The sequence below is a fragment of the Stigmatopora argus genome, chromosome 4 (genome assembly GCF_051989625.1).
Source record: "Stigmatopora argus isolate UIUO_Sarg chromosome 4, RoL_Sarg_1.0, whole genome shotgun sequence".
Classification (NCBI taxonomy): Eukaryota; Metazoa; Chordata; class Actinopteri; order Syngnathiformes; family Syngnathidae; genus Stigmatopora; species Stigmatopora argus.
Window position 1 is genome coordinate 23,353,396 of NC_135390.1, and position 21,133 is coordinate 23,374,528.

Genomic DNA, 21,133 nt, shown 5'->3' on the forward strand with positions numbered 1-21,133 from the left:
TCAATGCAGTCGTTTGGGGTTGCAATGGAACGGGTGGCTTTATTGTCTCTCACTGTACCACCAAATAGTCAAAGAAAAAGAAAAAAAGGAGCGGGACGGGGGGGGACACGGGACAGTCACCCCGACCCGGCCGGCCGACGCGTACGCTTGATCGGGAAAAAGGCCGACGGCGACGTCCAAGTTTTGCCCTCATCCAAAGAAGTTGGGGGCCTCGGGAGAGGGCGATTGGGCGGCCAGAGCCAGGTTGGCCGCCGCCAAGGTCAGGGTGGGCAGGAAGGACAGCCCCATCCCGAAAACGCGGACGCTGCTGCCCCAGGCGCCCGCCGCCCAGTACCCGAACCTAGACGGGAGCAAAGGCGGGTTAGGCGGGCAGAGCGGGTGGCTCGGATGGGACCCCGTTGGCTCGATTCCCTCCCTCGATTCCTAACCGTCCCAAGGCGAAGACCAGGGCCAGCAGGGGCACCAGCTTCAGCTGCTCCTGCCTCAGGTAGACGGCCGTGACGGCCAGCTGCGAGAAGTACATCAGGAAGAGGCTCGCCGACTCGCCTGCGTACCTCCGGTGGAAGTTGGGCTCCTCGCCGCCGTCGTCCTCCGTTCCACCCGGCGGCGGCCGGAGGCGGAGACGCGCCACGCCCACTGCCAGCCAGCCTGGGGGGAAAAGCGAAATGCCATAGCCAGACGCAAACATTGGACGAGCGGACGAACGAGCGAGGCACCCGAGACGATGGGCACGGCGGCAAAGACGGAGCAGCGCGTGGCGTAGAGCATCCTGAGGGGGGCGCCACGGAGCACGGGGGCGTCAAAGGGCAGAAAGACAAAGCCCCCCCAAACCAGGAAGGGGAAGAAGAGGGCCGCCGTCACCAGAGACACGCCCGCTTTCAGGAGGTCTCGATGGGCGCAGCCGCGTCCGCCTGAAAAGCGCCCAATCCCGTCAACGGCAGGCAAAGCCGGCGGATGCACGGATGGACGGAAGGCGGCAAGGCGGGAAGGCGGTTACCCTTTGCGGGCAAGCCGTCGCGAGCATCATCCCCGGTTTCCTGCCGGGCGCGGGGCTCCGCCTTCTTTTCCATCGGCGAAGCCTCCTCGTCGGACGACGGAGCCCACCGGTCCATGCTCGCCTGCCGACGAGAAGGCGTAGAAGTGAAATCTTTCTGCTTCCGTTTTTGAAAAATAAAACTAAAACTTAAAAATCAACAATTTCTTTTGGCCAGCCTTCCCACTTGAACACATTTGGTGTCAGCAACAGTCCGCGACCAAAGAGTGGCCAGTGCAAGGGTTCGGCAAAGCCGTCCAGTCTTGTTTTCCACGTCCGATGCGACACACCTGAACCCCATAAGGGGCGGGCTCTCCGATCATTTGATTCAGGTGAGCTTGGAGGAGACGTGGACAACAGACTGGATGGAGGACCGCCGTTGGTGACCCAAGGTTGGAAGGATATGGCCGTGTCTGGGGCGGTCGAAATGTCGAAGCTGGAAAATGTGGGCCGGATGGAAGAATTTGGCGTGAGCCCGATTCAATGGTAGTATGGGCTGTGGACCGGACCGGACCGGACCGGACCGGACCGCCAAGGGAAGGGGAGGGGAAAAGCACGGACCCCGGGGGCTTCGCGCGTTTGGCCATTCCCTCCCTCGCCAATGACGTCACTAGGCGCCGACGCTAGTTTGACTCCCGAGTGGAGCGTAAGTTGGCGCCGCGTTTCCCCTCGGGGAGTCGCTTGGCATTGATTACAGGCCAACCGCGAGGAAAGTCCATGTCAAACTACTATGTGGGTGTCTTCAACTGACCTGCTGCGACGGACAGAGAAAACAAGGGCCGGCGATGAAAAGGCGGAGGAAGAAGAAGGGAAAAACAATTGGCTGGCTGGCTGGCTGGCTGGCTCGCTCGTTTGTTCAAGACGCGACGCTTGTCTTGTACTCGTTTGCCAGCGTGGCAGGTGAGCGACATGTGAACAACTCCCTTGCAAAGCGGAAGTAGACTGTTGCTTTCAAACGACGACACTAACCCACTTGCCTCCCCCCCCCCTTGACTTTTACGTCTATGTATACATTGAGTTAGTTCATTTCAAGCCACAGACGTGGCGTTCCTTGTCATTGACCAAATCCAAATAGTAGCAACAAATAACGTAGTTTCTTTCTATTCTCTTCCGAACTCCTCGTAGGCTATGGTGTGCTGCCGTTTAGATCGAGTGTATTGGTGAACACTTGAGCTGGCCCACTGACTACTATATTTTATTTGATTTTGATTTTTTGTGCCCCTGCGATTCGACGTGCTAATTTGATCCTTTCTGTCTGTCTTCAAGAAAAATGGACACTTGTTTCTGTTTTGTCAATAAATTTGCGAGGAGGAGATAAGGCTCCATTGTGTTTTATTGCTTCACCTTGAACGTTTGAACATCGCTTTGTTAATCGGACAGTGTCATTGACGTCGATGAAAAGCTAGATTGAATTGAAGACGCCACAAAAGATCCGGATCCTCCAATCTTCAAACCGCCTTTCTTAGCATTACAGTAAAGAGGCTTAAGATAGCATTCCTTTTCAGAAAGATCGCAATTGGTGGATGGAACTTTTGCAGCAGCAGCAGCAGCAGCCGGCAACGGCAAGAAGAAGGAGCCGCATTGAGTTAGTTATTTTTCACGTGACCGCCGAATGCGGGGAGGTGGGGGCTGTTGGGTGTTTCGAAGGCGGCGGGTTCCACGTCATCCGAAAAAATGTGGAAGTGTCGCGGCACTTCCGGAAAGCGCCCGGCTGGCCGTCCGGCGTCACGTGACGCCAAGCTCGTCCACCGCCCACCAGCCGTCATTGGTCCGAAGCGCCGGCGGCGGGCCGAGCTCGGATTGGTCGCTCGGCTGTCACTCCCGCCTGAACTCCGCCCCGTCTGCCCCCCCCCCTCTCCGGCTGCCTAAGTCCCGCCTTCCAGACCGCACGGCGCTCGCTGGCTCGTTCTCCGAGCGGTTCGCGTCGGAAAGGAAAAAGCTCGGCTGGAGCGGAGATCAATCGATCGATCGATCGATCGCCGATTGGCTCATTACGCGCGCGCGCGCACGGTCGAGCGGCGGGATGTCCCGGCTGCTGGAGGGGAAGAATAAAGACAAGATGAAAGACAAGATGAAAGAAATGAACGCCAAGGTGAGAATCCCCCCCCCCCCCTCCTCTAAACCCCGAACGGACAAAAAAGAAGGGGAAAAAAGCATCATCGATTGTTGCTGATCATTTATTGGCTACCCTGAGTTTGAATGAGCGACTTTGAGGCTGTTCCGTTATTCTTGCTCTTTTTTTTTCTTCTTCTTGTTCCCTCTCCTTTTCTCCCTTCCTCCCTCCCTCCCTTCCTTCCTACCTTCCTATCTTCCTTCATTCTTGCCTCCCTCGTGTCGATTTGGTCGCCCCTTTTATCGCTTTGCTTCTCCTGGTGATCGATCCGCTATCGGAAGACGGCTTGCTCGACCGACCGATTTGCGTCTGTCACGCTGGCTGCGCGTGCGTGTGTGCGCGTGATTGTAAACAACTTGGCGGAAATGTTGCCTTCGGGGGAGAACAAATTGTGGGTTTGTTTTTCTTTTTTTTCCACGACGGACGAGTGTGTCCGTCCTGTCGTGCGCGTGCGCTCGTGCTCGTGGCGATCAACGTTTGGCGATTGGCCGCGCGCGTCCGTTACTCGCACGCAGCGTGGCCGGCGAACCGCTTTGTCCTGCAGAGGAAGCGAACGGGCGGGCGGGCTGACTGGCTGGCTGGCTTGGCCGGGGAGGGAGGGGGAGGGGACGGGACGGGACGGGAAAGAGAGGGGAGGGCAGGGGAAGGGAGGGGAGGGGAGCTCGACTGCGCACGCGCGCCTCCCTCACGCATCAGGAAGTGCCGCATCGTTCTGCCAAAGCAAACCCCGAGCTGCTCCACCAAAGCTTAACGCCAGAAATGTCCCAAAAAACGATCAATCGGTCGATCGTCGGGTCCAGAAGAAGTCGGCTGAAGAAACCCATTTCGGTCACGGGCCTCATTTCCCCGTTGTCTCGTGTGACGAGTCGCCGTCAGCTGATTGGTCCCATAAAACAATAAAAAGCAAAAAGTCCCACCATTGCCAAGCCGACTTGCGTTCCAAAAAAGTTGAAACTTTTCAACTCATTTTCCGCTCTGAACGTCAAATAGACTCCCCGTCTGAAAATTTGACGTGCACCGGACGGACGATTTTGTCGGGACGGTGCGGAGACTCGCTATCAAAGTCTCAAAAAAGAGCAAGTGGCGGGGTCACCTCGCATATGTGTTTTTGCTCGGTCATTTGGAGTGTGTGTGTGCGTGTTGTCAGAACAAAGAGAAGGAGCGCGTGAAGGAGCGCGAGAAGGAGGCCCGCACCAACAAAGGCCACCTCTTCACCTCGCTCACCGTCTCCTCCACCACCCTCTGCTCGGCTTGCAACCGTAGCATCACGGCCAAGGAGGCCCTCAGCTGCCCCGGTGAGACAGACGGGCGTCGGGCGCCCCGACCGCCGTTAGGCTCGCTCTAACCCTAACTCTCTCCACTCCTGTGCCGCAGGCTGCACCGTCACCATCCACAACCGCTGCCGAGACAGCCTGGCCAGCTGCGCCAAGATGAAACAAAAGGTAAGGGGCGGAGCTCCGGGGACCGGAACCAGGGGCGTGTTCCGAAAAGAAGGGGGCCAGCCACGCGGGCGCCGCATCCCGTCCTATCGGCTGGCCCTCCACGCTTTTCCGTTTGCGCTTTGCAGCAACAGAAGCTGGCGATGGCCAGGAACAGCTCGGCCCTTCAGAAGGTGGCCCTGCGGACCAAAAGTGAGCGGACGCCACGGCCCTCGCTCGGTCCGCTCGGTCCGCTCGGTGGCCTCACCCGTTTGCCGTCCGCCTTTCAGGCACCGTCGTCAAGGAGCGGCCCAGCTCGGCCATCTACCCGTCGGACAGCCTCCGCCAGTCCCTGCTGGGCCCCCGACGGGTCCGCTCGGGCCTTCTCCTGGCCAAGAGCGTCTCCACCACCAACATCGCCGGGTGAGTGGCACGACGGAGCGCCGTCCCTCCGTCCCTCCGTCCCTCCGTTTGGCCGTCCCGACCGGGCTCACGACAGAGTGCGTCCAGGGCCGGCGAGGACTCGGCCGGTCTCAGGAGGATCCTGTCCCACTCCACCGAGTCGCTCAACTTCCGCAGCAGGACCCTGTCCATGGAGTCGCTGACGGACGAAGGTGCGTCCTCCGGCCGCTCGGCCCGGTCGCCGCCGCCGCCACCTTGGCGCTGCTTGAAGGCCGTTTCCCCTAGGAGACTGTTGGTGGACCCCCCTGCTGGAGGACCTGCAGGCGGAGGGTCGCGGCGTTCAGGCGGACAGTTGGAGTTTGCTGGTGGAGCCCCACTTCCTGCAGAGCCTCCACAAAGACCTCATTAAACAGCAGGACGTCATCTACGGTAGCACGCCCCTCGTCGTCGCGGCGCCCTTTTCTTTTCTTTTTTTTTTTGACCCGGACGCCGTCGCGCAGAGTTGATTCAGACCGAGTTTCACCACGTGCGGACCCTGCGCATCATGGAGGGCGTGTACCGGCGCGGCATGCTGGAGGAGGTGATGCTGGAGCCGGGCGTGGTTCACGCCATCTTCCCCTGCCTGGACCGGCTGCTGCAGATCCACACCGGCTTCCTGGCCCGGCTGCTGGCTCGCAGGAAGCAGGGCGGCGGCGACGCCAACTTTGTGGTGCCCGGCATCGGAGAGCTGCTCCTTGCGCAGGTGGGTGCGCAACCCGCGCCGCCATCCTAAGCCTCGGTCTCGGTCCCGGCCGGTCTGACCGCCCCGCGTCCGTCTAGTTCTCGGGTCCGAACGCGGACGAGATGAAGAAAGCTTACTCGGAGTTTTGCAGTCGTCACCCCAAAGCCGTCAAGCTCTACAAGGACGCTTTAACGCGGGACAGAAGACTGCAGCATTTTGTCAGGGTGAGCCAGCAAGTTGATCTCCCTCCTTCTTTGTCTTCGTCCAAACCCACGTTTGGTGGCCAAGTAGGCCTTTTTTGGGCACAAACCCCGTCGGTCAATCTTTTACCGAGCGCCGTTCCCTTCGCGCACAGCGCGCCTGCCGCGGCCCTCTGCTGCGTCGTCACGGCGTCCAGGAGTGCATCTTGCTGGTCACCCAGAGGATCACCAAGTACCCCGTTCTCCTCCAGAGGATCCTGGACAACACCAAAGGTAGCCCTCTCTCTCTCTCTCTCTCTCTCTCTCTCTCTCTCTCTCTCTTTTTCTCGGCCGTCTGGGCCAAGCGGGGCGTAGCGGGCCTGGCGCCGGCTCTCGCGTTGACGGGACTCCCGGGCTCGCTCCAGGCGACGAGGAGGAGGCGCGGGCCATGGGCCGAGCCCTGGCTCTCCTCAAGGAGCTGATCGGATCGGTGGATCGGGAGGTGCTGGAGCTGGAGCGCGCCGGCAGGCTGCAGGAGGTCCAGTCCCGGCTGGACCCCCGGGCTCGAGCGGAGGTGCGCGGCGGTGGCGTCTTCCGAGGCGGCGAGCTCTCGCGACGGAAGCTCCTCCGTGAGGGCTCGCTCCTCTGGAAGGTCCAGGGCTCCAGGCTGAAAGGTAGGACCAGAGAAAGCCGCCCGGCTCGGTCCGCTTGCTGGCTCACGCAACCCCTCCTCTTGCCCCCCTCCAGACGTGCGCGTCCTGCTGATGACGGACATCTTGATCTTCCTCCAAGAGAAAGACCAAAAATTCACCTTTGCGTCCTTGGTGAGTGCTCGACGGGGCGCCGGCTCTAGCTACTCGTTGGCGGCGGGTTAGCGTTAACCCATGCAGGGGCGGGCAAACTATTCCAGCGTGGGCCGCAGTGGGTGCGGCTTTTCCTCCCAACCCACAAAGAGGACACCTTTTCACCAATCTGGTCTCCTACAAGTGCAATCGGTGGACTGCAGCCAGGTGCTTCTTGTTTCCTGCAGAAATGCCATTGGTCAAAGTGTCCGTGCCGGATCGCTTGGAACCAAAACCGGCACCCACGGCGGCCCTCGAGCACCGGTTTGCCCACCCCTGGGTCCACCCTAAGCTAACCCCAAACCCTAACCCGCGTCGACAGGACAAGTCTCCGGTGGTGTCTCTGACCAAGCTGATTGTCCGAGATATAGCCAATCAGGAGCGAGGCATGTACCTGATCAGCGACTCGGCCCCCCCGGAGATGTACGAGCTGCACGCCGTCTCCAAAGACGAGCGGCGCGCCTGGATGAACGCCATACAGCAGGCCTCGGCCAGGTAGCGCCGGCCCGGCTCCGTCCCGTACGAGACCACCGTCCCTTTTTGACGGTGTCTTTCCGCAGTTGTCCGTCCAGAGAAGACTTCCCCCTGATTGAAACGGAACACAAAGCTTTACTACGTCGGCTTAAAGGTATCTCTTTTCATTTTGGTCCCCGTCTTGTCCTCTCCGTCGGCCCCTCCCTCCGTCCGTCGTGGCCCACCTTCTCTTAGGGCCCACGACCGGAAGCGCAAATCATTGCCAAAGACCCCAAAGTCCGCTGGCCTAACCCGCCTGCGTTTTGCCTGGCGGCGGCCACTGCCCATTTTGGTTAGGGTTAGGGGCTTAACCCAGTTCCACGGGGGCCTTTCCCTGTCCGTCGTCTTCTAGCAACATTTCTCGAGCACAATACAACAGCCGTCCGCATGGCCGGCGGTTATTTCCGCACTGGAGCGCCAATTTAGTCCCAAGTTCTTGCAGCTTTGAGACCCGTGAGACATCGGGTCTCTTCACTCGCAGCACCCTAGCACAAAAAGGCTTAGGCCCGGGGACCGGAGGCCGCCGGGCCGTTCGGTCGGAGTCAACGAGAGTCGAGGCGGCTTTCCAAAAATAACCAGAAATACAAGTCTCAGGGCATAGGGTGCTGGATACGTACGCAGGTGTATTGTCGGATCCTTTTGACGAGCTCCATGCGGTCCGGTCCCAGCGGACATCTTACAGAAGGACCGCGAGGTGTTGGAGCTTCTGCAGGAGCGCGTGACGCTGTTCTCGGAGCTGGCGGAAGCCGCGGGACGAGGCGGCGGCGGCGGCAATGCCGCCGCCACAGATGACGAAGCGGGCGCCGGCGCCAGAACCTTGTTTCGAGCGGACGCCGTGTCGGCCCCTCCCGCCGAACCTCTGCTGACCGGCGCCATCCGCGAAGGTGGGGACCGCACGCCCGCCCGTCCGTCCCTCCTCGGAGCTGACCGTCTTCTCCTTGACCCCCAGTGGACGAGCTCGGCCACCTGCTGGCGGGATGCCGCATCGTCAAAGCCTCCGTCGCCAACGGCGACCGTGAGCGTAGCGGTAAGTGCCCCTCGTCCGAAAACGCCTCGCCGGGAGAATAATAACCCTTGCGTGGCTTTTGTCAGACGGCGAAGCGCCGACGCCGGACGCGTGGCCGGAGCCGCCCCCCTCAAAGGTATAGATAGCCGAGCGACGACGTTACCCGGGTTACCCGGGTTACCCGGCCTCCCCGGCCTCGGTCACCAAACTCTCCTTTTGCCCCCTCCGCGACAGGACGCCAACGGGAACCGGCCGCAGGAGGACACCTTGAAAGAGGTAAGCCTTGGCGAAAGTGGGCGCCCGGCCTAACCCGTGCTAATGGCGCTTTTTCCGCAGGAAGTGCGCCGACATCTGGTCGGCCTGAGCACGCAGCTTCACGCCCTTCAGGTGGGATGGGAGCTCCCCGTAGCGGCGGGTCGGCGTCTCCGCTGACCCGTGCGCTCGCACCCCCCCGCAGGCCGCCGTGGTTCGCCAGGACTCCGCGGTGGAGCTGCTGGTCGGGCCCGCCTCCGGACCTCGCCTCTGCCGCTCGGTGTCGCGGGACACCGGCCTGGATGGTGGCGGCGGTACCGAGGCGGCGCTCTTGAGGCGGCAGCTGGAGATCCTGCAAGAGGAAGTCAAGTGGCTGCGGCGGAGGGAACCGGAGCCTGGCAAAAAGGAGGCGGATCCCGCCGGCAGGAGGAGCGGCAACGGGGATTTGGCCGACGTGGTAGGGAAGGGCGCGCGGGTCGCTTCCGCCGCTGGCGCCGCCGATGGGGAGAGGGCGCGGTCCGCCGCCGTGACCTCTCCGCCGCCCTTCCGGGAACAGGGGAGGAGGAGGCGGGGCAGCAGAGAGCTGGAACTCTACCCGCTGGCTCCATTGGCCACTCACGACCCGCTGGAGCAACTGGACGGGCTTCAGGAAGCCAACGAGGAGGAAGAGGAGCCGCAAGCGCTGAAGATTTCTCCTCGCTCGGACAGCCCCCGAGGTGAGAGGTCACGCCTCCGTTCCCAAAAGGGCACGCGCTTTAGCCCGCCCACGTCGTAAGGACGGGTAGAAACGCGGACGCCGGCGGTAGCGCGGTGCTCTTTCCGACGGCCAGGCGCGTGCATTTGAATGGTTGGGCGGAGACGGACGTTTGGTTCTCGTGCTTTGCTGCCCGTGCTGACACGGCCGCCCAACTCTGACCTTTCAGACCTTCAGGACATCCCGGAGGAGAGCGAGTGCGCGGCAGATCCCAGTTAAGGCGCCCGACGACGCTCGGACGGACGGACGGACGGACGGGAACTTTGCCCCACGTCGGCCGCGGGACCGGAGCGCGTCACCCTCGTTCGCCGCTGTTCGCTGTTCTCGCCCTCGGCTACCTCGTGGACTCCGGTCGGGCGGCCAATCGGAGGAAGGACGCCAGATTGTCCGTCTTGCCGAGGGACCTTCCCGAACAAAATCAGACGGACGCCCTGCTCTCAGTTAGCTCCATTTGGCCCTTTTGGCTTTGACCCCGGCCCATGGCGTCGGAACCGCCGGGGAACCACACACGCCCACCCTCCCCCGGCTTTGTCCCTCCGCCGCCGACCCTCCCGTTCGGAGTGGAGCGCCGACGGGTCGAGCGACGGAGAGCAAGTTGAGCAAGAGTCCGGTGCTGGAGAAGTTCCGAATGAGAATTGAGGAAATGAAAACAAATGAGACTCCGAGGGAGAGCGCTGGAGACGGCTGGCGACGGCTGGCGACGGCGGACGGCAGCTATTCCAAACTTTAACGGACGGGCAAGTGACTCTTTTTGCTCATGAAAAAAACTTCAATACAAGCAGTTATTCTTTTTTAAATGGTTAGTCGTCTTATTCATTGATTTTGCGCACCGCTTGTTCTCGCGAGGGTTGCGGCGGTGTCCGGTAACCCTAACCCTAACCCTAACCCTAACCCGTCCGCCCGACTATGGGCAGCAGACGGGGGACGCCGTCAATGCCTTGGCTTGGCTTGTGTTGGGTTGTTAGCCAATCCCAGGGCCCAATTCACTCACAGCTAGGGACAATTTAGAGCGCTCACCCAGCTCGCCGGGTGTGCATGTTTTGGGGGATGTGGGAGGAAAGCCCAGTATACCCGGAGAAAAACGACGCTGGCAGGAAAGCAGAGTACCCGGAGAAAAACGACACGGGCAGGCACAGGGAGGACGCGCAAACACCACACAGGAAGGTTGGAACCCATCGGGGATTGACCCTTGAACTGTGAGACTGGCTAACCACTCCCTGTTAGTAATGTTTGATATCATTCTTAATATATTTATAAATGAACACAATGTTGATAAAAGCGTTCTAAAGTTCATATTAAAATCAGGAATGCCAACGTGCTCACGGTCCCGAGTAACACCCGAAAGTCGCTATCTTTTTTCTTTCTTCGACTTTATCGCTGCACTTGACCGGGAGGGATTGAATTGAACTCAAAGCTTTATTGTCATTGTACACACACACACATATATATACTAGCTAAGTGAAATGAATGAAATGGAATTGAATGCCTCGATTGTCATTGTACCCCAATTACACCGAGGTTGAAATCGGCTAACTGAATTGAATTAAATGGAATTGAATGCCTCGATTGTCGTTCTACCCCAATTCCACCGAGGTCGAAATCGACCGGCCGCCAGCGTTCAGCGTTGCGGTTAGGGAAAAGCTTTTATTGAGAAAGGCTCGCCGTCTGGCGTAGTGGCTTCCTGTTTGGGGAGCATAAACGCGGAAGAAGGCGGAGTCCCGCTAGGGAGTTGGTCGGATACGGAAGACGAGACCGACTGGACGAGACGGGACCAAAAGCGCCAGCCCAAGCACGACGACGACGACGCCGCCGCCGCCGCCACCACCACGACCACCACCACCACCACCGCCGACGACGACAACGCCCAAGGCCACGACTCCACAAGCCACGTCGAAGGCGTCTGCTACTTCCTCTTGCTCCAGCAAGCCAGGCCGCCTTGCCACTCGACGTTCCTGCCGCTGTCCGTTAGCCTGCTAGCCTGTGACGACTCGAACAGGTAACAAGTGTGGCAGGCGTCACGCGCGCGCGCTCGATCGCTCGATCGCTCGGCCTCTCACCCGACCGAAACTTGCTCACGGCGTAGGCGGCGAAAAGCGTCAAGTCGGGAAATCGGGATGCTCGGCCTTTCGCTCGAGGCGTTCGTTCGTCGACGTCGCCCGCCCGCGCCCGCGAGCGGGAGAGAGAGAGAAAGTCATTCAGTCAGTCATTCAACCAGTCAGTCAGTCAGTCAAAGGCAGCCAGCCAACCAACCAGTCAGTCAGTGAATTGCCGGAACGTCCGGACCCGCCCAAACTTGCTCCGCTCGCTGCAGTTGCTGCTGCTGCACCTCGGCCGCTTTCAAATTTGTGCCACCCATTGTGAAAAGCCTAACCCCGTCGCGGAAACGGAAGTTCCCGTTTCTCGAAATGACGAGGCCCAGTTTGAAAGAAGCGCTTCAAGACCGGCCTTTCTCTTCAATGACCTCCTCATCAATTCCACGCGCTTACCTGCTCCCCGGCCCGGGGCTTCTTATCCCGGGAGTCCGCTCGGAAATCCGCCGTCCTTGCGTCGAGCGAGCGCTCAAAGGTCATTTGGAAGGCCGCTGGCTTTCGAGCACCCCCGAGCTTTCCCGCCGTTAAAATGTTTGCTATGAAAACAGGGCTATCACGTTTGGAATTTTAGAAAATTCCACGCCATTTGCGTCGGTGTCTCACCGCTTTGCCGACGACGCGGCCGCCCGCTCTGAACCCGTGCCGGGCCACTTGAAAACCACCTCGTTTGAACCACCCGCATTGGCCCGATGGATGTCATTTTACCTGTGCCGATACAAGTACGCGGATCGGATCGGAACGGGAGCGGGAAAAAGCGGGGCCGCCGGCCCGCGGCGCCAAAGTTCTCCTTTTCAGACGGGTGACCGCCGTCTTTATCTCTTTTGCGGCTAGAAGTAGAGCGGCAAGATGATGAGCGGCGTGAGCAGCATCGAGGCCGTCAAAAAGAAGATCAAAGTTCTTCAAGGTCAAGCGGAAGAAGCCGAAGACCGGGCCGAGACGCTTCAGCGCCAACTGGAGGCCGAGAAGCGGACTCGCGAAGAGGTGAGCGCCAGCGGTCGCCGTGCGCCCGGCGCCGCTGACACGCGCCGACTGGCCCGCAGGCGGAGGCGGAAGTGGCGTCGCTCAGTCGCCGGCTTCAGCTGACGGAAGAAAACCTGGACCAGACGCAGGTGCAGCTCACCTCCGCCGTGGGCAAGCTGGACAAGCTGGAGAAGGTGGCCGACGAGAGCGAGAGGTCCGGCGGGGTGCCGTCGTGGGCGCGCCGGCTCGCCCGACCGCCCACCCGCCGTCACGCTTCGCTTGGCTCGGCTTCAGGGGCATTCGCGTGATCGAGACTCGAGCCATGAAGGACGAGGAGAAGATGGAACTCCTGACCGTCGATCTCAAGCAAGCGCAGATCATCGCCGAGGAAGCCGATCGCAAATACGAGGAAGTAGGTGCTCGCGCCGCGGTCGCCGCCCTCTTTTGCTCCAAAATGTGAGCCGAGCCGACCTGAGCCGCCCGATTCCGATCGACAGGTGGCCCGCAAACTGGTGATGGGCGAGCAGGAACTGGAGCGCGCCGAAGCCCGAGCCGAGCTGGCCGAAAGGTGACGCCGCCGACGGTTCGCTCGTCCCCCTCCGCCCTTTTGCCTCCCCGCCCAAATAGATAGACGTCCCACGGCTTCCCTTCCTTTCCTTTCCTTTCCGCAGCAAAGGCCGCGAGCTGGAGGACGAGCTGAAGAGTCTGGTGGCCACTTCCAGGAGTCTGGAGTCTCAGGCCGATAAGGTAAGCGGGGCGTGATCACCGACTGAGCGAGCAAGCGCCGTCTGACGCCGCCGCCGTCTGACGCCGCCGCCGTCTCTCGCCAGTTTTCCCAGCGGGAGGAGCGCTCAGACCTGGAGATCGGCAGCCTCAGGAGCAAATTGATGGAGGTGAGGCTCGCCTAACCCTTCCGTCCGCCCGTACGTCCGTCCGTCCTACCCAACCTCCCTCCCTCCCTCCAGGCGGAGAACCGGGCCGAGTCGGCCGAGCGCCAGGTGGCCAAGCTGGAGAAACACGTGGACACCCTGGAAGGTAGGCAGCCATCCATCCAGGCAGGCGATGGATGGATCAAAGCGTCTGACAGCTCTTCCGTTTGGGCAGAATCGCTGGCGGCCACCAAGGCGGCCAACGCCGAGCTTCACGCCACCTTGGAACAGACCATGGAGGAGCTCAACTCCTGCTGAACATTCCAAAACCCACCCACCCACGTCCGCTCGCTCATTCCTCGCTCGCTCGAAGGGAAGGGCTCATCCTATCCTATCTTCTCCTATTTCTGCCAAAGCCCGGTCGGTGCTGGCTTAGCCCGGCCGGGTCCAGGGGCCAAACGCACCCACGCCGTCGAGCGGGCATCACGTGGTCTTACGCTGTTTCCGTGACAGCTATGGTTTTTTGTTGTTGTCCTTTTTCTAAAATAAACGCACGGTGCCCATTGATTCCACCTTTTTATTGGCCGTCGACGGCTTTGGCTTTCCAAACAAATTCTACGGAGGTCCAGCCGGCTCGTTTCGTCTCCGGATCCCAAAATGGGGTCGTACCCTGACCGGAGAACGGATGTCCACGCGGCGGCGGACAAAAGCCCCGCGGGCGGCCTCCGTCACGCCGCTTTGCCCGCTCGCGCCGCGGCTTCGGCCGCCAGTGCCAAGATGGGTCGCAGCTGCTCGTCCAGCGGAGGGGCGTCGTCCTCGTTGGTCACGGTCCAGTGGAAGTCCACGCCGGCGTCCAGCCCGCACTCCGATTCGCCGTCGTCCACGCCTGAAGGCGAGAAAAAGGGAGGATGAGCAAACGGGGGCGGAGGCGGCGGTCCGTGGATGTGGCGTGTGTGCGCTTACCCGCGGTGAAGATCCACCCCCTGCACCTGCGGGTTTCTTCCCGGCTCTCTATGCGGATGCAGCGGGTCCGCCGTGGAAATCGGGAGAGAAACCAGCGGAGGTCCGACATCCGCCGCGCGTCGCTCACCACCTGAGATCGGGAGGACCGGAGGGCGTCCGTCAACCGGCCGTTGGGCCATCGGAGAAGCCAGCCCACCTACCCAAATGGGCCGGCGACGAGCCCCTCGTGCGGCCAGACTGCAAAAGAAGCCCGGGTCCGAGCGGCGGCGAGCTTCGCCCCAGGCGATCATGTCGGCCCGGTACGCCTCCTTGTAAGAGCCCGTGCCCAAAAGCTGCTCCAGATCCAGACCGTGCTCCTGCGCCACAACGCGGCATCGCTCGGTGACTTGACTGATCGGCGGAGGCCAACCTCCGTCCGTTTGGACCGGAGGTCTCTCACTCATCCCTGTCGACGTAAGAGTGGCGCACGCCCGTGCACGGCGACGGATCTCCAAAAGTGGACTGCTTCAAAGCAGACGGAATGAAATGTGGAAAGGGAAAGGGAAAGGGTTGTTTTTGGGAATGTGCCACAGGATGTTGATCTGGTGCAGTCTGACTCACTTTGAAAAAGACTAACCCTAAGCACTAAGACGGAAAACGGCCGCTTTCGCTTGACGTCAAATTTGGGCAAAGCACTCACCGGATGCCGGCTGCTTTCCAATTTCAAATATTGACACGCCGTAGCACGAAGGCAGGCAGAAGTTTTTGCTCGATCGAGGTCGAGGTCGACGAACGCTCGGATGGTTGGAGAAGGCCAAGAGGGTCGCGGTCCCCAGCCCACCTCCCTGTTCCCTCGCCACTTCCCGACGGCTTGGCTTGGCTTGGCTTGACGTCACTCACCTGTGCGTAAGCTTCTTTGAGAGGCCCCGAGAGGCGAACCTGGCCGCAGACGTCTTCTCCGAGCCTGGGGCGGCACGGTTAAGGGGGGGGGGGGATTAGGAGGGCGGGCACTCACACCTGATCGACGGACGGACGGACGAGAGGTTACCGATCGACGAGGAGATCCGTCACGTAGTCTTTCCCCGACTTGCGTTTGCCGCTCAGAACCAAAACCAGTTGGGGCTCCGAATCGGAAGCGAGCCCGTGATCGCCTCGGAGCGTGGACGACATGTCGTGGCGCGCGGTCGCCGATGGAGCGCTTGTTCGATCGATCGACCGGTCGGTCGGTCGCTGATTCCGAGAGACGGCGGAAGTGGAGGAACGCGCACCCCACCCCCTCGCCGGGAGCTTCAAAACAAGAGACTTGTCCAAACGGGAGCGCTGGGTGAGCGGACGGCCGAACTGGAACGAAGTTGGACGCCGCTACGCTTTCGACCAAGTGTTTGCAAGAGAAATGAACGACGTCCAGTCGCCGCCCACCGCCTGCCTCCGCCGCTATTTCCGCTTTATTCTGAAAAGGAGAAGGCCTACATCCGGCTCACTGCGGCTCCATGGCGGTGGCTCTCGTCAACATGGCGTCGGCGTTCCTTCGCAGGAAATCTTGGCAAACTTTTGTGGCGGTGAGCATCAAACGAAAGGACTGTTTTTGCTTTTCTCGCCGCCGTCGACAAACTCCTCGAGACATTTTAGTCGCCGGTCGCTCGTTGGACCTTTCACCCATTTTGCTGTCGATGATGCCCGTGACTCGATTTAAAGGGACAGACGACTCCCTTCTCGTCTCGTCTCGCCTTGCGTGCTTCCCAGGCAAATGAAACGTGTTCGAGCCTTGGCAAAAGAGACACTTTTTGGAGTGAAATACAGGAAGTGGTCAGCGGCGGCGAGGGGTTGGGGCAGCAATTTGAATGCACGTGCCGCGAACGATTGAGGTTCCCCGTGACGTCGATAATACCCATCGTACCACGTACCCGTGGCCGTCAGCGGCGCCGGGCTTAGGGTCATATCTCGTCACCGACGGACATGAAGAAATTGGCTTTGCATGTTTCCAACTGAGAGACCCTCCCATGTGAAGGTCATTTAGTCTGGGGGCTGTCTGTCCCTTTACCCCCAAAGATGTGTCTGTCAAAGGTGAATGGAAATAAGAGCGCCGCCGCTAAAGTAGCCCGGGTTAGGGGAACGACGCTGGGCTTCGACGCCGGGCTTCGTCCACGGCATCGAAACATTTTGTACGTATTTGCCACTGAGGAGAACGTTTTGTCTTTTTCAGTCGGGTTTGAGCGGTTCGCCGCCGCCCCTCCCCCAGTCGCGCTTCTTCCCGCCGCTGGAGGAAGCCATGCTCCCGCCCGGAACCTTCCGAGGACGGGCGGCCCTGATCACGGGAGGGGGGACCGGACTGGGCCGCGCCATGACCACCGTCCTCTCCCAGCTGGGGGCGCAGTGCGTCATCGTCAGCAGGTCAGTGAGTCGGTCGGTCGTTGGTCGGACAGACGGCGTGCGCTCGCTCTTCTGCTGCGTTGGTGCCAAAGTTGGACCGTCACGCGAAAAACTCCTTCGCCCAAGCGGTTCTGGGTTCATGCAGACCGGAAGGTCGGCAAAAGTCAAAGCAGAGCACTCCCGCTTCGCAGCGGGGGAAATAAGTCCCACAACCACGGGAATCTCATAACGTTACGACCTTTTTGCACGATATTACGTGCCGCCGATGACCTCGGAAAGGTGGAATTTTGCGCGGCGGCAAAATTCACGGCGCGGCCTTTTGGCTCAGAACGTCCGCTTTTGTCTTTGCCGCGACGAAACCCAGCATCAGCTCTCCTTGGTCCCGCAGGAAGTTGGACGTCTTGCAGAAGACGGCGGACGAGATCAGCGGGCGGACGGGGAATCCGGTGAGTGGGATGCGTCCGCCGGGCGCCCTCCCCGGCCGGCCCGACGTCCTACCGTGACCCGCCCCCAGGTCCACGCGCTGCAGCTGGACGTCCGAGATCCGGAGGCCGTGGCGCGCTGCGTCCAACGAGTGGAAAGCCTGACGGGCCTGCCCGACGTAAGGACGCCCGTCTCGGCCGAGCCGCTCGCCCCCGTCGACCCACCGTCCCTTCCAAGGTGATCGTCAACAACGCGGCGGGAAACTTTGTGTGCCCGTCGGAAAATCTGTCGGCCAACGCCTGGAAGACCGTGGCCGACATCGTCCTGAACGGGACGGCCTACGTCACGCTGGAGCTGGGCAAGAGGCTGGTTCGCCAGCAGAAAGGTCGGAGGGCGGGCGCCGTTTGGGCCGCTTCCGACGGCGCCGTCCCAAACGCTCTGTCCTCAGGCGCGGCTTTCCTGGCCATCACCACCATTTACGCCGAGTCGGGCTCGGGCTTCGTGGTGCCCAGCGCGGCGGCTAAGGCCGGCGTGGAGGCGCTCTACAAGTAAGTGCGACGGGGCTCGGTCGGCTTTCCGGCCAGCCAGCCAGCCATCGCCGCTTCCTCCTCCTCCTCCCCCCCTTCAGGTCTCTGGCGGCAGAGTGGGGGCGCTACGGACTCCGCTTCAACATCATCCAGCCCGGACCCATCCGAACCAAGGTAACGTCGCGCCCCTCTTTGCACCGGGTCCTGCCGACCCTCGCGCCCCTCTTTGCACCGGGTCCTGCCGACCCTCGCGCCCCTCTTTGTACCGGGTCCCGCCGACACCAACATCCGTATTGGCGCGAAGGGGGCCTTCAGCCGACTGGACCCCATGGGAGAGTTCGAAGCGGGCACGCTGAGCCGGATCCCCGCGGGGCGTCTGGGCCGAGCCTCCGAGTTGGCCAACCTGGCGTCGTACCTGTGCAGCGACTACGCCAGCTGGATGTCGGGATCCGTAAGTGGGCGCCGCCGCTTCCGAGCCGGCACGGCGCGCCTAACCTCGGTCTTCAGGTGGTCCGCTTCGACGGCGGCGAGTACGCCATGATGGCGGGAGAATTCAACGAGCTGCGCAAGGTGGGGCCTTTTCCATTTTGCCCTCCTTCTTTGGAGTCGCCGCCCTTTCGGGGCCTGACGGACGCCGCCTTTGCTCAGGTCACGCCCGAGCAGTGGAAGCTGATGGAAAAGATGATCCGGAGCACCAAAGGGTCCTGAGGCGAGCCAACGAGGGGACCCCCTTCCTGGGCGCATCGCCTTCTCCAAATGCCCACCGTGCTCCCCCCAGTGCCTTGAGCCTACCGACGGCCCATCCTTTGATCAATCGCCGCCTTGCCGGTTACAAATGTAACGGATTGGAAAAATGGCACCGTCCGTCGCAAAGGCGGTGCCAACATTAAACGGGCAAATGCATTCATTCCCGTGTCATTCCATTTTATTTGGGCTCCGCCCCCTTCATTTCCATGACAGGTGTGCCAAAATCCATGAAAATGTTCCAAAAAGGAACCTCGAAAGGGATTTGGGGACATAAAAACCATCCGTTCAAATTGAAAGCGTAGAAATGCCAAAATTAACGTGATGAGCTTGAATTACAATTGAACGTTGTTCTTTGTGGGCACTTTGAAAGCGTCTGTTGGGCCAAAGGATCTCTCCAATCCAGTGGACGTGGTCAAAAGCTGAGGTGGCGCAAAAGCCAACGAGGTCTCTTCGGGTCGCCGGGCGCACGCCATCAGTAAACGGCTTCGTCCAGGTTGTCGTCGCTTTCGGCGCCAAACTCTTCGCCGTTGTCAAAGTAGGACATGATGTAGTCCGTCTCCTGCCGCAGACGGACAAAACAGAAAAGGCTGACTTTTCCACGGCGGGGCTTTTCGGGCCGGCGCTTCCTCGCTCACCTCCTCCACTTCTTCCTCGTCGTAATCTTCCTCCACCTCCTGCCCCCCCTCCTTCTCCTCCTCGTCCTCCTCTTCCTCGTCGTCGGAGCCGCGACGCTCCTCGCCGGCCGGCGTCTGCGGGTTTGCCTTTAGGCCGCCCTCGGCCACGCGGCCGTCCGGACGCCTCATCTCCAGCTTGACCAGAACTTGTTTGTTTTCCATCAGGGTTCGAGCCCCGCCTCCTTTCGCCTCCCCGGCCGAAGCTGACGTTTGCCCGTGGGTCAAGACGGACGGGAGGTCCGCGGCGGCGGCGGCCGGAGAATTCCCGGGCGCCGAGCGACCTTTTTTCCGGGTTCTTGTGACGCTCAGTCGTATTTCTTTGGGGAATCTCTTCCAGTCTGCGGCGGCAGAAAGCGACGGGTTGAGCGGACGGCGGGCTCGGAGCTTTTCTCCGGTACCTGCGATCCAGTCGTTCAGCGCTTCCGTCTGCTCGCCGCCGTTGTGATATTTGTCCGAATATCTTTCCACGTCTGAAGGAACCAAGGTGAGAGAGCGTTGTAGTCGCGGGGCGCGTTGCCGCCGCGGAGCACGTACCCCCGAACCTTCGAGCGGCGTCCGGCCCACCTGCGTGCGACCTCTGAGCGGCGGCGTCCGTCTGCGTGAAGCTGGGCAGCGTCTTCATGGCTCCTCGGAACTCCTGCTTGAGCGCCAAAAGGTACTCGGCCTCCTCGCCGCAAGCCAGGGGGAGGGCTGTGCGCTCCGCCGCCTGCACGGATGGCCGCTGGGTCAAAGGTGAAAAGGGGGCAGGCGCGCCGCGCCGCGCCGCGCCGCGTCTCGGTAAACTCACGGGAAAGGCGGGACCGGGCTGCTGGACGGAGGGCAGGAAGGGTTCGCCTCGGTTGACGGCCGCCGGCGTCGGCTCGCCCCCTCGCCGTCTGCCGCGACCCGACGACATCATGCGGCGGCGGCGGGTGTGGACGGAGAAAGGGACGTGCCGGACCCCTGTGAAAACTTTAGCTGTAGCGCCAGCGGGGGCTCAAACACCCTAACGGTAGCAAAAAAAATCAATAAATAGTACGTTATTTTGGGGCAAACGCGACGAGCCAAATGCATCCAGCGAGAGAGAAGGAGCGAGCTCGCGAGCTTCCTTCTCTCTCGGCAACCAAAAGCAAGCAAGAAAACATTCCCCACTCAACTAGTCCCTGGCGCGATACGTTCCGTGCCGGAGATCGTGTATTACTTGTTATTATCATGTAACATCAGGTAGTAAGTATCGGGTCATTGAAAAGGCGGCAAAAATCGAAGCCATTTCAATGGACTCGTTTAAGCAAAAGTCTACAAGTTGTTCCGGGACAGATCAACTAAACAACTACAAATCTACACAAAAGACCGTACAGAGTGTTGGCGGTCTTTTAGCGCGATGCGATTGCTCGTCACAGAGAGTAAATTGATCGCCGGGGGTTGTGTCACTTGTGTGTGTGTGTGTGTCACTTGGGTTGAGGACAAGACACCTGGCTGGGACAATGCCGTTACAATCGCGTAATGAGCGTGTTGTTGTTGTTGTTGTTGATGATGAAGTTGTTTTATCCGTCGTCATGGACGACGCTTGAAAAACGTTGACATGTGTTTCATCTCCTCGAACTGTTTCGGCTCTCTTGGCTTACTTGCGATGAACAGTTGGAGCAGTTGCTAATTTGGCTCTTTTGAACGCGCCGCCATCTTGTCGCGGTCCTCGGCTGGCCTCTGCTGCTCTGCTGCCCTTTTTCCGGATTCCGTCGCCTGCGAGGGGGGCCGGTCTGCCACCGACCGCTCGTCAGCGCCTCCCGGCGGCCCGCCGAGGTACCGCGACCACGTCTTTGGCTTCCCCAACCCCAACCGACAAGTTCCGTCCATCGATTGACCCAATTGGCATTTTTGGGCAATCCGAACGAGCAAGAAAATACTTTAGCTTTTGAAATCGGTGTGGACTCAAAATTGCTCCGAAGCAGCGGTCAGCAAGTGGGCCTAGTGGTTAGCGGCCCGTCGACATCTCGGTTCCGGCTTCCACCTCTTCGACCTGCTGCGGGAGCGTGACAGGCAAAACAAACAGACTCAATGACAGTTTCTATCCAAGAGCAGTCACCATACTCAACTGCACCTAGGAGGACCTAATCAAGACTAACGTCTTATCTTGGACTTGCACTAAAACTCCATAGGCTGCCAACCACTTTAGTCACTTTTTGTACTTATACTTATGTGACCACTTATTCATGTTGACTACTTATTATGTTGACTTCTTTATTTAATATTTATTTGTGTACTTCACGGTGAACAATCTCATTGCTATATAGTATTTGTATAATAACAATGCATAAAGGC

The 21,133-nt window shown here is 60.3% G+C and overlaps 6 protein-coding genes across 18 annotated transcripts; 3 read left to right on the top strand and 3 right to left on the bottom strand.

Moving 5' to 3' along the window:
• Nucleotides 1–19: 19 nt before the first annotated feature.
• LOC144073013 (transmembrane protein 79-like) lies at nt 20–2,008 on the bottom strand. Of its 2 annotated transcripts, none has more exons than XM_077598509.1 (5): nt 1,785–2,008; nt 998–1,118; nt 717–911; nt 429–648; nt 20–340 (listed from the first exon to the last, which is right to left on the bottom strand). In XM_077598509.1, the coding sequence occupies exons 2-5, from the start codon at nt 1,110–1,112 to the stop codon at nt 190–192; spliced, it is 681 nt and encodes a 226-aa protein (XP_077454635.1). In that variant the 5' UTR covers nt 1,113–1,118; nt 1,785–2,008; the 3' UTR covers nt 20–189. The 2 variants fall into 2 exon arrangements, with proteins under 2 accessions (XP_077454635.1, XP_077454634.1); XM_077598508.1 differs by lacking the exon at nt 1,785–2,008 and adding an exon at nt 1,324–1,761.
• Nucleotides 2,009–2,913: 905 nt separating this feature from the next.
• On the top strand, nt 2,914–9,599 carry LOC144072686 (rho guanine nucleotide exchange factor 2-like). Its single transcript, XM_077597885.1, has 22 exons — nt 2,914–3,125; nt 4,294–4,441; nt 4,521–4,588; nt 4,714–4,777; nt 4,855–4,987; nt 5,075–5,178; nt 5,252–5,395; nt 5,467–5,708; nt 5,786–5,911; nt 6,043–6,160; nt 6,292–6,540; nt 6,614–6,690; nt 7,031–7,203; nt 7,269–7,336; nt 7,890–8,105; nt 8,171–8,248; nt 8,314–8,363; nt 8,462–8,503; nt 8,564–8,614; nt 8,685–8,936; nt 9,036–9,195; nt 9,403–9,599. Exons 1-22 carry the CDS (start codon nt 3,057–3,059, stop codon nt 9,450–9,452), a joined length of 2,682 nt encoding a protein of 893 aa, XP_077454011.1. The 5' UTR covers nt 2,914–3,056; the 3' UTR covers nt 9,453–9,599.
• A 1,341-nt stretch (nt 9,600–10,940) lies between these two features.
• Nucleotides 10,941–13,719, top strand: LOC144072690 (tropomyosin-like). Its single transcript, XM_077597902.1, has 9 exons — nt 10,941–11,229; nt 12,155–12,304; nt 12,364–12,497; nt 12,578–12,695; nt 12,781–12,851; nt 12,955–13,030; nt 13,114–13,176; nt 13,249–13,318; nt 13,388–13,719. The coding sequence occupies exons 2-9, from the start codon at nt 12,170–12,172 to the stop codon at nt 13,468–13,470; spliced, it is 750 nt and encodes a 249-aa protein (XP_077454028.1). The 5' UTR covers nt 10,941–11,229; nt 12,155–12,169; the 3' UTR covers nt 13,471–13,719.
• Nucleotides 13,716–15,501, bottom strand: pmvk (phosphomevalonate kinase). The gene is made up of 5 exons (XM_077597903.1): nt 15,143–15,501; nt 14,995–15,058; nt 14,316–14,471; nt 14,116–14,245; nt 13,716–14,038 (listed from the first exon to the last, which is right to left on the bottom strand). Exons 1-5 carry the CDS (start codon nt 15,262–15,264, stop codon nt 13,881–13,883), a joined length of 630 nt encoding a protein of 209 aa, XP_077454029.1. The 5' UTR covers nt 15,265–15,501; the 3' UTR covers nt 13,716–13,880.
• On the top strand, nt 15,120–18,321 carry decr1 (2,4-dienoyl CoA reductase 1, mitochondrial). Of its 4 annotated transcripts, XM_077597891.1 has the most exons (10): nt 15,435–15,653; nt 16,298–16,485; nt 16,853–16,910; nt 16,979–17,065; nt 17,125–17,272; nt 17,336–17,435; nt 17,516–17,588; nt 17,719–17,865; nt 17,922–17,984; nt 18,063–18,321. In XM_077597891.1, exons 1-10 carry the CDS (start codon nt 15,585–15,587, stop codon nt 18,120–18,122), a joined length of 993 nt encoding a protein of 330 aa, XP_077454017.1. In that variant the 5' UTR covers nt 15,435–15,584; the 3' UTR covers nt 18,123–18,321. The 4 variants fall into 4 exon arrangements, with proteins under 4 accessions (XP_077454013.1, XP_077454014.1, XP_077454016.1 ...); XM_077597888.1 differs by having other exon boundaries at nt 15,123–15,653; nt 16,979–17,272; XM_077597890.1 differs by having other exon boundaries at nt 15,427–15,653; nt 17,922–18,321.
• On the bottom strand, nt 18,322–20,723 carry LOC144072689 (DNA-directed RNA polymerase III subunit RPC7-like). Of its 9 annotated transcripts, XM_077597901.1 has the most exons (5): nt 19,623–20,634; nt 19,400–19,541; nt 19,234–19,305; nt 18,797–19,173; nt 18,475–18,720 (listed from the first exon to the last, which is right to left on the bottom strand). In XM_077597901.1, exons 1-5 carry the CDS (start codon nt 19,731–19,733, stop codon nt 18,634–18,636), a joined length of 789 nt encoding a protein of 262 aa, XP_077454027.1. In that variant the 5' UTR covers nt 19,734–20,634; the 3' UTR covers nt 18,475–18,633. The 9 variants fall into 9 exon arrangements, with proteins under 9 accessions (XP_077454020.1, XP_077454021.1, XP_077454019.1 ...); XM_077597898.1 differs by having other exon boundaries at nt 18,797–19,305; nt 19,623–20,642; XM_077597900.1 differs by having other exon boundaries at nt 18,544–19,173; nt 19,623–20,644.
• Between the last annotated feature and the right edge of the window lie 410 nt (nt 20,724–21,133).